Raw genomic sequence first — 16,427 nt, 5'->3', positions numbered from 1 at the left:
TAGTAGAAACTTGGAATGATGTTGAAAATGAATTTGCAAATATTTTGTATGGGTATACGTGTTTTGATAACATACGTTTAAAATCTTCTGGCTCTTTACGTAACAGTGGTGGTGTATCCATGTATACAAAATAGCACATGATAACAAACAATTTTATTTCACATATATACAATGACTTTAACGATTGTATAGTTTTATATATCAAAAGTGCTTTGAAGATCCATGCAAGATATTATTTTATACATTGTTTATGTTTCTCCTGAAGGGTCAAATATTTATGTCAAAAAGTTCGAAAAAATGGAATTAAAACCATTCTAAGTAATATTGAAATATTAAATAATATGTATCCAAATGTATATCTATACTTAGGTGGCGATTTCAATGCACGTACAAAGGATTTGTTAGATTAAATATCACATGATAATTTAGATGTAATATTTAATACAGAAGTTGATTATGATTTAGACTATTTCGAAATTTCTAGAAATAACAAAGATATTGAGAGATATAATTTATTTGGGAAGTATTCATAGTATCCATATTTTAAATGGTCGTTTGTACAATGATGTTGCAGGTAATTTTACTTGTTTAACTTACAATGGAGCAAGTGTTGTTGACTATCACATTGTCTCGCCTGATAATTTTTCTCATATAAGTTATTTTAACGTTGAAGAGCGTCACGAATCAGATCATTTACCATTTTGTGCAAGATTGACTTTAGAGCAACCATTTGTTACATATAACAAGAAAAATGAAACCTTTATACAAATATGGATGGAATGATATGCATATGGCGGATAATTCATTACGAGAGAATTTACTTAATGAAATAGATCTAAGTATTAACAATGCAGTTATTCATATCATGAATAACAATGCAGTTAATCATATCATTAATATTTATAAAAAAAAATCATCAGCAAATATGCGCTTTAGATATTTAGCGCGAAATAGTGTAAATAATAAGCAACCCTGGTTGGATTGAGAATGTGAAACAACTAAGCAGCTTAAATACGCAGCTCTACGGCGATTTCGCTGGACTAATTACATACATGTATTAGAATTTCAACAATTTGTAGCGCTCCAAAAACGTTATACAATCAAAGGGCTGCAAGCTCTGTGGTATTTTCTGATCTTTGCATTCTAAATCGTACTGTATATCTGTATGTATTTTCCTGTATAAGTTTATTTTCATATACTATAATTCATCTTACAGGGCACCGAGATGCAGCGACTGCGTTTAGATTTTTTACTATAACAGTTTGAGTTTGATACATACGGAATTTTGCATGACTAGAGTTGCATCAAAAAATCATTTATGTTCATTTTTTTATGACAGCCACACTTTATCCTTGCATATCGTGGCTACTTCCTTAAAAAGACACTTAAAAAATGGTTGCCTCAACTTGGATTTGAACTCCAGACCTCTCACACCCTAAACGAGCGCGTTACCCCTGCACCACGGGAAGTTATATGAAGAAAGCTTGAATAAAATCAAATAATTCTAAATTTAGAATTTCCATTTCGGGTTTGTCATCCTTATGAATTTCGAGGTATTTTGTTCACGATAAACCTGTTGTTTAACACTGATGTAAATAATTTAGCGAAAATCTTCTCGCCAAAACATGTATATATTCCACTACTCGACAGTCAGATTTATTTGTGTACTACGCTCTGAAGTATTCGGTAATCAACATCGCTAACAATAGCATTTTCATTGATTAAAATGATATTCATCCGCGGAACTTGTGATTGTGCATTTATTGCCAACGCTACTTTTAAACTTTGAATGCGTTGTAATTCGTCGGATACTTGTAACAAAATAAAAATATTTCTTTCTTTTACATCGCTAGTTTTAAGCTGTTTTGAGAACATATTGTTGTTAGGTTTGTCGTGAAATCTCTGTGTAAGAGATTGAATGTTAGCATTGTATTTCCTGATCTGCGATCAGAAAATACAAAAACGTGCTATACTTAAAGTAGCTTTACCAAAAGTGTAAGCGCGATCAACTAATTACGTTACGATCAAATTCCAAAGCCCTTTGGAAACTGTTAAAATCTAGAAATAGTAATATAAATGAACAATCTTCATTGATAGATACGGGAGCTTGGTTTGATTATTTTCATGAGTTATTATTTAAAAGTAACCAGCCTTATATATATGCAAGTAGTTGGGACTTTAGAGTTAATACTGATGAGGAAAATCTGTATTTAAAATCTGAAATTTCCTCTGATGAAGTCATCAAAAGTATAAACTAATTGAAATGTGGATAATCACAGGGAAGTGATGGCATCGGAGCAGAATTCTATAAAAAAATACGTCGTCATTAATCGCACATGTCCTTTATAAAGTGTTTAATAAGATATTTAGTACTGGGGTTTTCCCAGACATTTGGGGGGATAGTATAATAGTACCCGTGTACAAGTCTGGGCTTCAGGATTACCCTTCTAATTATGGATAATTTCCTTAATCAATGTTATGTATAAGATATTTTATAATATTATATATGATAGGTTATATAATTGGGCTGAAAATTTTGATAAAATAGATGAATCTCAAGCCGGATTTCGAGCCGGTTTTATATTACAATGTATGGTACAGAAATATATAAGTAAACCGGGCGGACGATTTTATGTTCTTTATGTAGATTTTAAAAAAGCATTTGATGGACTTCAACATTTTAATTTATTCAATACTATAAACAGATGTGGCGTTTGGGGGAATTCGTTTCGTGTTCTTTTATCAATGTACACAAAACTGCGTGGATGTGTACAAGTTAGTACTACCAAAACTACAGAATATTTTAAATGTAGCATAAATACAAGACAAGGGGACGCAACAAGTACGATTATGTATAACCTGTATATAAATGAGTTATCTTCCTTTCTGAGTAATAAGGGACATCGCGGTATATTCATTACGGATCCAATTCCAGATAATATATGCATTCTTTTCGCTGATGATGTTGAAAATTGCGCCGATACTGCGATCGAACTTCAGTCTCAAATAAATTCAATTTCAGAATTTTGTTATAATACCGGTATGTCTATAAATCAGAATAAAACTGAAATTATTGTATTTAGAAATGTGAGACCGCTCAGATCATATGAAAAATGGTTCTACAACGGCAGTTCAGTAAATGTTTCCTCAATGTACAAATATATGGGTCTTTTATTTACACCTAAGTTATCTTGGACAAAAGCAAAAACAAAAATTGCTGCACAAGCTAGGAAATATTTTTATGTTAATAAATCATATCAAAGAAATTTTGGAAAGTTCTTACACTCTGATTATTTTAAAGTTTTTGACTCTATGGTAAAACCTATACTTACCTATAGTGCCGAAATTTATGGAAGTGAATTCTCCGAAATTCTTGAAAAAGTTCAAATACAATATTGTAAAGATTTTCTAGGTGTAAATAATTCTGTTAATGATAATGTTGCACTGGGAGAATGTGGAAGGATGCTTTTATGTACTAATCATGTAAAAATTATCAAATATTGGTGTAATCTTCTTTGTATGCCAGAACATAGATATCCTAGAAATTGTTATTTGATGTTAACTAGACAAGATGATGTTGGAAAGAAAAATTGGGCTACTTCAGTAAATAACTTATTGTATACTTATGAGTTTGGCTTTGTATGGCTAAGTCAAGAAATTGGGATATCAATCTATTTATTTGTCAATTTAAACAAAGGATTACTGATTTTAAAATACAAATTTGGATGGAAGAAATTGAGAATTCACCCCGATGTGACACCTATGATTTTTTCAAAACTATGTTAAATCCTGAAAAGTATCTATCTATTGATATGCCATTTTATGTAAAAAGATCACTATCGAGATTTAGATGTTCTAGTCATAAATTATATATAGAAACTGGACGACATTTGGGTATACCAAGATATGAGCGAACTTGCCAACACTGTTTGCAAAATTATAACAATTCGTTCATCGAAGATGAATTTCACGTATTTTTTATTTGTAATAGATTTTCCCAACAAAGACAACGTTATATATCTCCATGGTACAGTCATGATTATACATTCAATATTTTTTGTAATTTGATTAAAACTCAAAATGAAGAAAAAATAAAAAATATTGCTTTTTTGTTCATGAAATTATGAAAATTGTTGATAATTAATATAAATAGGAAAGCATGTCATATATAAAAACGTATATTGTAGACACAGCTAAATATGCATATCCGTTTGGATTATATTGTGTATTTTGAGTCGGAGGCCTTTATTTAGAAAATAAAATGTTGTTGTTGTTGTTGTTGTAAAGATAAAGCTTTGGTATTAAGAAGTTGTGTTTTAGAAATAATGCAGACCTTGTAAACCCTAAATATTATGTTCATATATTTGCATTTTATGACATGCATTTTACGTGTGATTTGTATGTATGCAATATTTTAAATGATTTACAAAATAATGTTTTTACGTTTTGCCAAAGGTTTGACTGGAATTGAAAATTATAGGGTTTGCCAATTTTTATACGTACCATATGGCTTGAGTAGTAAGCTTCTTATTCAAGGCAGCTCCTAAACGACAGTCAAATTGAGAATGACTTGAATTTATTACTATATTTAATTGTGTCTCTCACATTTACTCCTGTGGCCATTTTAGTACAAAAATCATTATCAACTCGTATAACACCAACCTCACATATATATAACACCAGTGACTTAACAGACTCGACTTGCGTCCGTCTAGAAATTGGGTAAGTAGTAAGGACGTTTAGCAAACATTATGCACATATTCAATATTAATAATAGCTGTATTACTTAATCATACAATTATTGATTCATAGCTTATTGAGCCATTAAATATATACAGTAGATGTATGAACCAAGAATCTTTTGAAACGTTTGTGTACAATTATGTAGAATCTAACTGAGATTGATCGAAGTGCGAAGCGTATATCAATAAAGAAAATACCTGATTAAAATTAAGATTTTAACGGTACAAATAGATTTTCAATTTTACACATTTAATTAAGAAAAATACAGACCCGTGTGCATTTAATTATTAATGACAAGGTAAACTTGACGATGGGGTTTACTTAACTATTAACCTTTATCCAGATGGAACCAAAAGTAACTCGCCTGCTAGGTTAAGTTTACTTAGGAAATATGGCAGATTAAAGGTAACAGAATGGAATATGTCCCCCGACCAAAAGACGAAGTAGACCCTAAAGCTGCTAAAGGACGCGGATCATCGTCATCAATTGCACGCAGTGCAAAGTCGTCTGCAAAATCTGCAAAGTCAAAATGTGCAAAAATCTCAAGAGCAAAATCTGGAAAGGAATCCGGCAAAAAATCGGGCAAAAAGAAAAATAAAGGCGGCAGTACCTTTCTTACATTTATATTATTTCTCAAACATTATTTATTATATTTCTATAAGAAAAAAGTGCCTTTAGATATAGAATAGGGTAGCAGTTCACGTTTGAGTGAGGAACACAAAAAGGTTTTTAAGTCATTCTAATGGATAAGAAGAAGTGTTTCGGACAGGCACAAAGATAAGACATGGTATGATCTTCATTAAAATTAGAATAAGTAGAAATCTTCAGTGGTGTACGGAATCTGGATAGTGGGTGTCATTAATTCAATTGTTAAATGTCACTCTTGCAGGTGATGGTAGACACATGAAATATGAAGCGACATTCGATACGTCACATTACATTGTGGCACAGCGCGGGTCAATGCAATACGACATATGAAAAAAAAATCGTGTTTTGTCCTACCATCGGTCGTTACATTTATAAGTTTATAACATTAAGTAATTACATTTGATACGGCATATGCCAACAGATGCAATACTTTACGTACGAATCATATCTTACAAACATGGTTCTAGGCCACAACAATAGATATTCGAAACGATTAATGACAATTGGATTTGAGATGACAAGTCGTTATATCAAGCGATGAACGTGTCGTGTACCAACCGGTGCAATAATAAAACTTTCAATTGTTGAACCGGCTAGAGTCTCTTGAAATGCACCAACATACATTGTAAGCCGGCGTGCAACAACAACAACAAAACTTATTCTTTACAGTAGGCACAAATATGCAATAGATATATGACAATGCTATACGACAGTTGATATGCGCTTGTAAATATTACAGTTCATGGTAGGACAAAGTATGCATTAAGAACCAAAACTTGTATCGCATGTCACTTGAACAAATGATATACACATGCCTTCAATAAAGTTATCTAAAGGACATTTAAAATGACACTTACGATAGATTGCACGGAGCGTGTTCACTTTGCAATAATTATATACGTTTTAAATAGGAGTGCGCATAACTATTGTTACGTTTTGTAGATTATTGCATTTTATACGCATGTCTTTTTCTGTTATATTTATAAAGATTTTTTTCTTAACGCAGTTGATGCTTCGCTTTTTTCTGTTTCTCAATATCAAATTACGATTCTGTAATTTTTGCACCAGATAATCCCTTTAAGGTGCGATTGTATTGTAATTGGAGTTTGCTTGTAAATCGGTCATTCATTTTTTTAAAGTTATCAGTACAATAGCATAAGAGAAAGAAATGATAACAACGCGAAATGAAGTACATCCCTAATTGATGTTTGATTTTAGATTGTCTGCCAGGGTGTTAAAGAAGAAAACAAGGCTCGAAATGATGCTAACTCTAAAATTTTAGATGTGGATTTTTTCACAGCGCACTTTTGTGTCAAAATCGAGAAATGAACCCGAAAGTGCGTTAATATGATACATATCAACGCACTTTGGGTTCAAAAGTTCTGAAGGTCCAAATTCAATTCTGCTGAAATACTGAGTACTGAATTATTTTCGATCTGCAACCTTGACATATTTATTTGACATTACTACGCAATCAAATTATCTTACTTTTAAATTCTTAAGAAGCAGTCATTCCCAATGCTCTTCGAAACATCTGTTATTTTCAGGAATTCATTTACAACTTTAGATATCACAAAAGTTGTGATTTAAAAGCAATTGTTTAATTTGTAAATGTTTTCCTGAAAATAACAGAAGTTTCAAAGAGTATTTTCTGGTTTCAGCCATTTACTTGATAAGTTTTGGTGCTATATTGAACCCTAAATTGAATATGATGGTGATATAATAAAGTGAAGTAAATATCATTTCTTTGCATCTTATTTACAAACAATTCAAATCCTGAGTGCGTAAATGGCTTGTAGCAAGTAAGTTAGGAGTAACATCTACCATAGTAAAGTTGTGTGAGGTCTACAGCTTATACTTCTATTCAAGCCTATTTCACAATGTTCGATATTCCTAAATATGTGGAGCACAAGACATCGCTAATGAAAACGTGAAAAATATACAATGTCGAAAATCATAAAAATAAAAGAAATATATTTGTAAAACAATTCACAACCTCACGAAATGACCATGCTCTCTCGATGAGTAAATGCCTTTAAATAAATATGTTTTTGGTTGCCATCTCGTAAAAGAATCTTACACCGTACAGACGCTTTAAATGTCATTTAAAGCACGAGACTTGACTTACACGGGATGTGTTAAACATGTTTTTTCTAGCATCGGTGTAAAAAGCAGTTAATTCGGCCAGATATGCAAAAAAAAGTATTATTACATTTCATACACACCAAAAATATTTATATATCTTAATTTAAGGTCTCTCTTCAATGAGACATATAATTGAATATCAAAATTATAACTCATTTTAAATTGCAAACCCTAGATATAACAAATAGAATTAACTTTCCGCTACTTTTGTTATCCGCCTACTTCATTCCATATTTCTAGTTAATTTCAAGATATAAACTCTCTCTTAAATTATTTGTATTGATGTAAATTTATGTCCCCTATGTGCGGTGGTTTGTCTTTTAAAAATGCTTATATACCTGTATCACGCACTTTGGGTTCGGACCTCAAAGTGCGTTTGGCCCCAAAGTTTGGTATTACAGAGCATATCATCATTTGATTATGCAAATGCAATATGTTTAACAAATCTAACCTAGTTGAATTATTTTGCTGTGAAAAAAAAATACATAACAGTCTACAATTAGTTAACGGATATAAATTACATCCCTCTGGGACAGAGAGTTATCTGAATAAATATCGCTCTGTGACAGCGGGAATTAAAAAAATGTGACATTTATAAATAAAGTAAAGCCCAAGCAAATATTTTATTTAGGAATGGAATGAATTATCGCCTTAGGCATGGCTAAAAAGTTATTGGTTTTGTAAAGCATTTTTTATTTACAGTACATACGAATGTATTGACCAAAGATATGAGTTTTGAGCCTAAAGTAGGTCACTGTACGGCGGCCAATGAGAACCTAAATGTAGGACAAATCCCCACTCGTCAAAACCCCATAACTCAAAATTTTATAGAGTGGACAAAATACCACATATAAATTTTATAGAGTGGACGAAACCCCAAACCTTTAATTTTATAGAGTGAACATAATCCCACACTTTTAAATTATTTGTTCGTATATATAAATATTCATATACGATGCATATGATTGGCGACGCCGGTGAGCGGCGTCGTCTCTTATGGAATGCTTTTATCTATGGAAGGAGCTGTTATTATTAGCAGTTAATGTCATGTTGCGTTAATTAGTTTTATTTTGATTCAACAAATATGTTGTTATAGTTGTATTTAATAACTTTATGTAAAAAGCATGTGCATTGTGATATTATTTTCACGAAATTGCAGGCTCAGTTTAACAGCTTGTCCCTTAGCTTTATTGGCAATTCTAAAACTCGTATTTCGAATATCGTTGTGGTCTATATTTATGCCGTATTCTTTTTCATTCATTTATATATTTTCAAAATTTTCCTACAAGAAGAACGTTCACCTGCAAATGAGTATAAGGATAGGTAATGGAACTGTTGTAAACGATTATCCTATTGATTTTATCCATATTACGTTTATCTATTGCACAGAATGATTGTTTTTACAAAGTGTACCAGTATCTGGATGTTGAAAGCTATCCGATTTTCTGCAATTACTGCTGTCACATGGCCATGTAACTCTTTATGATTACTTTACCATTTCTTTGCATGGCTTAATAAAACTAAGACTGCAACATTTCATAATTTTGCTGTTTAGGGTGTTCTTTTTGGTTTCAGGTTTTCTCTATTTTAAGGAGAAGTAACTCATGTTTACTAAATTATTTGTTGTTTTCTGTCTATCTTAGGTATTACTTACTATCTTTAGTGTATAAAATTAATTTACCAGTTGTAAGGTCATCAAAAGCATAGAGGCCCTGAGGAGTGACTATTGATAGATTTTTTTTACTTGCTTTATATACCTTAGACTGGATTTTTCTAGATTGTTCAGTTAGTACATACCTACAGGTATTCTGCTACAGGAATCTTCTAACTAATTATTATTTTCTATGTGTTTGTATATAAATTGTTAATAAAATAACTTTTGGTAAAAATGAAAGGTAGAAAATTAAAGCTATGCATATAGGTGCTCATGTCCATACATTAAAACAGAGAAAGGATAACATCCTGAAGTTATCAATTTTAAACACTTGATAAACATGTATATGCAGTTAGTTATATAGTAAAGTCTAATGGAAGGTTAAAAGAGGGACAGTATTTGTTACTGTAAGAGATATAATTATATTTAATGTTTAGACACTCACACAACTCAATCTTTATTATATGATATAGACTATTTGAGATTTTTTAACTTTAATACTATACACTATAGTTTTCTGTCTACAATATCCAAGTACAAATGTTAATAGGATGTTATATTCATTTTTAATAGAAACTGGGAATTATTAATGTTATGTGCATACATGTATATCTTAGTATATGGATATAATGTGTGTTTCTGTATTTAAAGACTTACAGTTATGATGAATGAGACTTGCATTTAAATGTATAAATGATAAATGTATTTACACACGTTGCCAGGCAACTTACCGCGTGCATGGTTGAGCGGGGTTATGATTGTCGCCTGTGTTTGATTTTGGCGGGGATGTGCACGTGAAAAGTATGATACATGTATATGTACTATAGGTGTGTAAAATAATCATTCGGGGATTTGCTTTTCGGCTGTTCAGACGAGTTTTATCTTAACTTTTCATTTAAATTAAAGAATGAACTCGGACAGTTTATATGAGATAAAATCGTATTTTGATGCTAAGTTTGCAGATTTTAAGAAAGAGATATGCAAAGGAAGTGTTGCCAAAACTCACAAATCCACTGTTTTGAAAAACAAAGGGAATCAGATTCAGTTGGATCATAACTGTGAGCTGTTGGATTTCATTGTTCAAATTAGCGGACTGATTGAGTCAGGGGAACAGAGTGAGGCGCTCGAGTTGTGGTGAGACTGCTAAAGAAAAAGATTGAATGTCGCAATAAACTGATAAAACTGACAGACAAGTCACTTAGTGGTTGGTTGACTGTACACGAATATGAGCAAGACGATTTAGCCAGCGATGATGAGGATTCAAAGAGAATTAAAAAGGCTGAGAAAGCAGCTGCGTCCATTATCAAACAGCGCAATGAAGCAAAGAAAGCGAACAGAAGGTTCATAAATGGTAAGTTTAGTTTAGTCAGTTTAGTATGCAAAACAATTAAACACGTGATAGAGTGTAAAGCTATGGGTGTCCTGATTGTACTAAGGTGGCAGTCTGCTGCTTACTGCCCTTTATTATTTGAAGATAACAGTTTTACAGGGAAAAACTATTTAAGGATGTCTTAGAATTTTGTGACAGAAAAATATATGTTCATGGTAAAAAAAAAGATCTCTTTTTTGGTTCTAGAAAGTTTAAGGATTTGTTTTGGCAGTTAACTTGATTCCAGATCATTAAAATAATTATCACGTTAAATTTGTAATTAAGTATTACCGGAAGGACTATTTAGTTTCATGGGTAGACGGTCGGAAGGACCAAAGTCTGGCCGGAAGGGCCTAAGTCTGGCCGGAAGGGACTAAGTCTGGCCGGAAGGGCCTAAGTATGGCCGGAAGGGCCCAAGTTTGACCGGAAGGGTCAGGACATATGCTTATGTGCAAAAAAAAAAACAACTATTTCTGCAGAAATTATTGGAGATATGATTTTATTACATGACATAGATAATTGTTCTTTATATCATTTAAGATCAGTTGCAATTGTAATCATAGGGTTTTCAGGATTTTTGAGGATCGGAGAAATGTTAAATTTAAGATGTACTGATGTTACATTCAATGATGATTACTTAAGTTTGTACATACGGTCTAGTAAAACTGATCAGACGTGGTTCTTCAGTTGTTATTTCAAAATCAACTGGTGTTACATGTCCATATACAACATTACAACTTTATTTTTCAAATGCTGATTTGTCATAGTGAAGAGCATCTTTTTCGGTCTTTATCTTCATGTAAGAAAACTAACTCTTTTAGATTAAAGAAAGGAGGTTGCTTATCTTATACTCGAGTTAGGGAACTGTTACGTGAGATGCTTGTCGAAGTAGGCTTAAACCCTAATGATTATGGGACTAGCATTTTAAAACGCGGTGGCTCTACCGCCAGCTCTGTTAATAATGTATGTGATAGACTTTTTAAAAAGCACGGGGGTGGAAAAGTGAGCATGCGAAGGACGGTTATGAGTCTGAGGATATTAATTCGATTCTCAGCGTTTCTAAAAATCTAGGATTGTAATTCAGTTTCTTTTCAGTTAATAGCGTTATTTGTCCCGTACTTTAAAATTCGACGCTGGAACAATCACTCTTAGCTAATTACATATAAATTGTTTATTTGTTTTGTTGTAGTGTAGTACATGTAAGTTGAAGGGCTTAAGCTTGTTAATGATTTATGCTCGGTTGAAAGAATTGAATTAGAGCATAAATATATTTACACACGTTGCCAGGCAACTTACCGCGTGCATGGTTGAGCGGGGTTATGATTGTCGCCTGTGTTTGATTTTGGCGGGGATGTGCACGTGAAAAGTATGATACGTGTATATGTACTATAGGTGTGTAAAATAATCATTCGAGGATTTGCTTTTCGGCTGTTCAGACGAGTTTTATCTTAACTTTACATTATTTAGAAAATTGCGGTAGTTTATGTAGATTATAATGTCGTAAGATACACGGTTTTTTCAATCATAGTGTATAAATATAGTATTTAAAAATCAATGCATATAAACAATCTTGTTTTTCTAGTTTCAGATTCTGATGTGTGATATGCCAGGAATGCTTGTTTAAAAAAAAATAGATGTTTCGGGGGACGAGAAGACGTCCATGCTGGTCTTGAGCCACAGGATCTTCCCACCTCCCCCTCCTAAAAATAAGTAAAAGGAGTTAGGGTTGGGTGGCCTGCTCGCAGCATCCCGATTTAAGAGTTCATGAATATATTATATGATTGTATTTTTTGTATGTGTATATTTTATTGTAAATTCAAACATTGAATAAAGGTGTGATTATTATTTAAATTTAATAGGCATTTTTCTTTTCTCGTTTTTGTTTTTGTAGAACAATTAAAGCAACAGGGTCATTTTATCAAATTACTAATAATCTTTAATCATGTGCCGAAAACATGTGTCTAACAGTCAAGTTTTCTTTGTGAATTAGATTTTTCAATTAAAGATGTTATGTTATTTGTTGTATGGGTTTCCATTTTTGTTAGTTAACGACCTATATGCCTGTCATGAATTACATCTAATGAGTAAATATGTTTGTTGTTGAATGATACGAAATCAGTTTAAGTTTAACTTGTCATTTGTTAATCTTTTGTGTATAATGTCATAGTGGTTTTGATACGAATAAGTTATGTTTCTTTCTGTGTATAAACTCGTCAAATAAACGGCTGGAACAATCACTCTTAGCCAATTGCTTTTAAATTGTTTATTTGTTTTGTTGTAGTGTAGTACATGTAAGTTGAAGGGCTTAAGCTTGTAAATGATTTATGCTCGGTTGAAAGAATTGAATTAGAGCATAATACATGTATCGATTAGTCTACAGGTTATAGATGTTTATACCAAGCTGGCTAATAATAGTATCTATAATAGAGTTTATACATAATAGTTCTAATAATAGTATCTATAATAAAAACTTGAAACTTGAAAACTTGATTTAACGCCTATTTCTACATATAGAATACATATTCAATGGCGTTGTACAGCTATATACCTTATATGTGCTACTCCCAGTGCTACCATACACAATACTCCCAGCAGTGCGACGGTCACAGTGATTGGGTCAATCCCCACCAACATGTAACAATCTACACCCCTGCACATGATAACACATGGGCTAGACTTTATTATATTATTGTACAATGAAAATAATAAAAACTGATAGAAATATACAAACATGCACAAAACAATTAGGAACAGACAATGCCTTCAGCGTCACTTAAAAAAGTGCAAAAAAGTCCTTGAAGTAAAATGATTTCAGTTGTCTTTTGAAAATTTCAACAGATTCACATTTTCTCATATTAATAGGTAGTTCATTCCACAATTTTGGTCCTATCGTGCTAAAAGCTCTGTCAGAAAAATTCCTCTTCTTATTAAAAGGAACAACATAACAACCAACAGAGGATTCAGATGATCTTAAGGTTCGTTTTGACACTTAATGAGACAAAAGCTCTATTAAATATGATGGTGCGTTTCCTACCGAACAGTTATACATGTATGTCACTATCTTGAAACTGATTCGTGCTTTAATCGGAAGCCAGTGCAGATCGAATAATGCCTGTTTAGAACTATCATACTTGGAACGACCTAACACCAGTTTGGCACACATATTTTGAATACGTTGAAGTTTGGCTAATTCATTTTGAGATATGCCGTATAGAATGATGTTGCAATAATCTAAATGGGATATTACTAAAGATAAAACAAGTGTTTCAGCGGCTCCCTTTGTCAGATACTTTCGAATGCTTTTGATCTTGAAATAGTTTAACATAGCAGTTCTACACTTTCTTTTAATGTGATCTTTGAAATTTAGAGACTCATCCAAAAAAGTACCAAGATACCGTATACAATGTTGTGATTCAATAACATTACCACATATATTGATTTCTTTGGTGTTACACTTATTCAGCTGTGGACGACTTCCGAAAAGAATAAACTCTGTCTTTGAATTGTTCATTTTTAACTTGTTGCTGTTCATCCAATCATTTATATGCACTGCACAGTCCTGGAGGTCCTGCATTGCGCTTGCTTCTGCGGAAGGTGATGGTTTAAAACGTTTATTTGCAACGTGGTCGTCGGCAAATCCGTGCACGGAAATGGAGGGAGGTACAATGTCAAAGATAGTTCCTGCGTACGTCAAGTAGAGCCAAGGGCCCAAACAGCTTCCCTGGGGGACACTACAGTCAAGTTCCCGTTCTGATGACACATTCGAGTTAACACTCACTCGACAGCTACGCGGCCTCAAATATGAATCTATCCATTCCAGCGCAGATCCAAAGAGACCATATTGACTTTCAAGAACATTTAACAGTATGTTATGGTCGACAGTATCAAAAGCAGCACTTAAATCTAGAGCTATCAGTGCAGTGACCTCTTGATGCTCCATTGCATCAAGAATGTCGTTTACGAGTCTAAGAAGGGCTGACTCACAGGAGTGAAACTGACGATAGGCCGACTGATTCGTTGGAAGGAGATCGTTTCCGTTTACATGTTTATTTAGTCGATGAAGGGCGGCTTTTTCAATCAATTTGGACAAGAATGACAAGTTGCTGACGGGTCGATAGTTGGCAAATGTGAGTTCAAGACCAGATTTTTTCAACAGAGGCCTGACTATTGCCTTTTTCCATTTAGCTGGAAAAACACCTTGCGTCAGAGAAAGATTCACAAGCTGGGTAATCGTAGGCAAAAGTTTATTGAGAAATGATTTCAATACTTTGGTGGGCAGAATGTAGCTCACAAGATTTAGTTTGTAACTGACTTATGAGCATTTTAATCTCATCCTCTGTAAGACTTTCGAAAGATCCAAACGGTGGTACGTCTTTGACCAAAGGTTAATAGTTTTCAAAATATTTCAGAGACTCGCGTATCTTCTTGATCTTGTCCATAAAATGGTCTGCGAATTTATCAGCATGGGTGTTTTCATCTTCCACGGGTGACATTGGGTTTTCTGACTTGCTTCCGGTAAGATCTTTCACAAACTGATAAAGCTTTTTAGAGTTACCTTTTGATTCAATTACCTTCTGACTAAGTGTTAATTGTTTCACATTTCTAAGTTCATAGTGATATTTGTGAAGTGCGCACTTATAAATTTCATAGTCCTTGGGTTGCCGATGTTTCCGCCAAAGTCTCTCTGATCGACGCATCACTCGTTTCAGGGACATAATACTTTCACTGAACCAGGGCTTCGGTGCTCTACATATTTGAATTTTCTCTTTCATAGGTGCATGTGTATTAAGGAGTTTCTCGATCTCAGTCTCAAACTGGTCAACAAAATTTTCCACAGAATCAGTACATATTGTCATTTGATTAACGTCGTTAGCGAAACCCTCGTTGTCCATATCTTTAAAGTGCCGGAAAGAAATAGATTTGCTCACAATGTTCTCCTTTTTTACCCTTTTATAGAGTTTATACATTATAGTTTTCTTTCTACTAGATTTTGAATTCCATCCATTAGTACCAATATTAATGTTAATGTTAGGATTTCATATCCATTTAATAGAAAATGGGAAATTTTAATGTTCTGTGCATACATGTATATCTTAGTATATTGATATGATGAGACTTATAATATTTCTGTATATAAAGAGTTACAGTTATGACATTACTATTAAAGGGATGAGACTTTCATTTAAAGTTATAAATGAATACATGTATTGATTGAAAATGTCCTTAACCTTGAATCAAGCAATATAATTAATAAAGTCTCAAAAAATCATATTCTGAAAAGTTATTCTATTATTTTGTTTTACATGTGCGTAATTTGAAAAGGACAGCTTCTGTCTTATCTATTTGTAATGGAGGGACACCTGTCTCAACCTCAAGGTCTCCAGAGTCAACCCGACAACAGACTTTTCATAGAGTAGATTGTTATTTGCCCTTAAATAAATTTGTGCACTAAACTTTATAGTGGGTGATTTGTACCACATGAAAACCAACAAATTACAAAAAGTAACCGGGCGCCAGATGAAAACATGAATATACAATCTACCACAAAGTGGTTCGTTTGTTGCATTTTCACGTTTTCGCCCGGTGCCCTGATGCAAAATACAAATCAGCCTTCATAAAATTTCTTATCATAGAAAAAAGGTTAGTTTTGTATCTGTACAAAAAATAGATATTGTACACGTATTAGTACAGTTATGTTCACTTTCAAATTGACCTGTTATAAATAATGGCACAACCAATAACTGTCTAAGACCTTTTTAGTAAACATTTTTTAGTAAAAATAATTATACAATATATAAATTGTTATTTTGATTAAGACTATGACTATGTAAGGTTTTTTTCTTACTTGTTTAATTAAGAATTAATCTA

General features: G+C 32.8%; 1 protein-coding gene across 1 annotated transcript; it reads right to left on the bottom strand.

Moving 5' to 3' along the window:
• Window positions 1-14,944: 14,944 nt before the first annotated feature.
• On the bottom strand, window positions 14,945-15,451 carry LOC132744898 (uncharacterized). Its single transcript, XM_060733692.1, has one exon. The coding sequence runs from the start codon at window positions 15,449-15,451 to the stop codon at window positions 14,945-14,947; it is 507 nt and encodes a 168-aa protein (XP_060589675.1).
• Window positions 15,452-16,427: the final 976 nt, after the last annotated feature.

This window comes from Ruditapes philippinarum, unplaced genomic scaffold (assembly GCF_026571515.1).
Source record: "Ruditapes philippinarum isolate M1 unplaced genomic scaffold, ASM2657151v2 ctg1794_1_1_1_1, whole genome shotgun sequence".
NCBI lineage: Eukaryota > Metazoa > Mollusca > Bivalvia > Venerida > Veneridae > Ruditapes > Ruditapes philippinarum.
The sequence above is the reverse complement of the archived record's forward strand: the minus strand, read 5'-3'. Positions and strand labels throughout refer to the sequence as shown.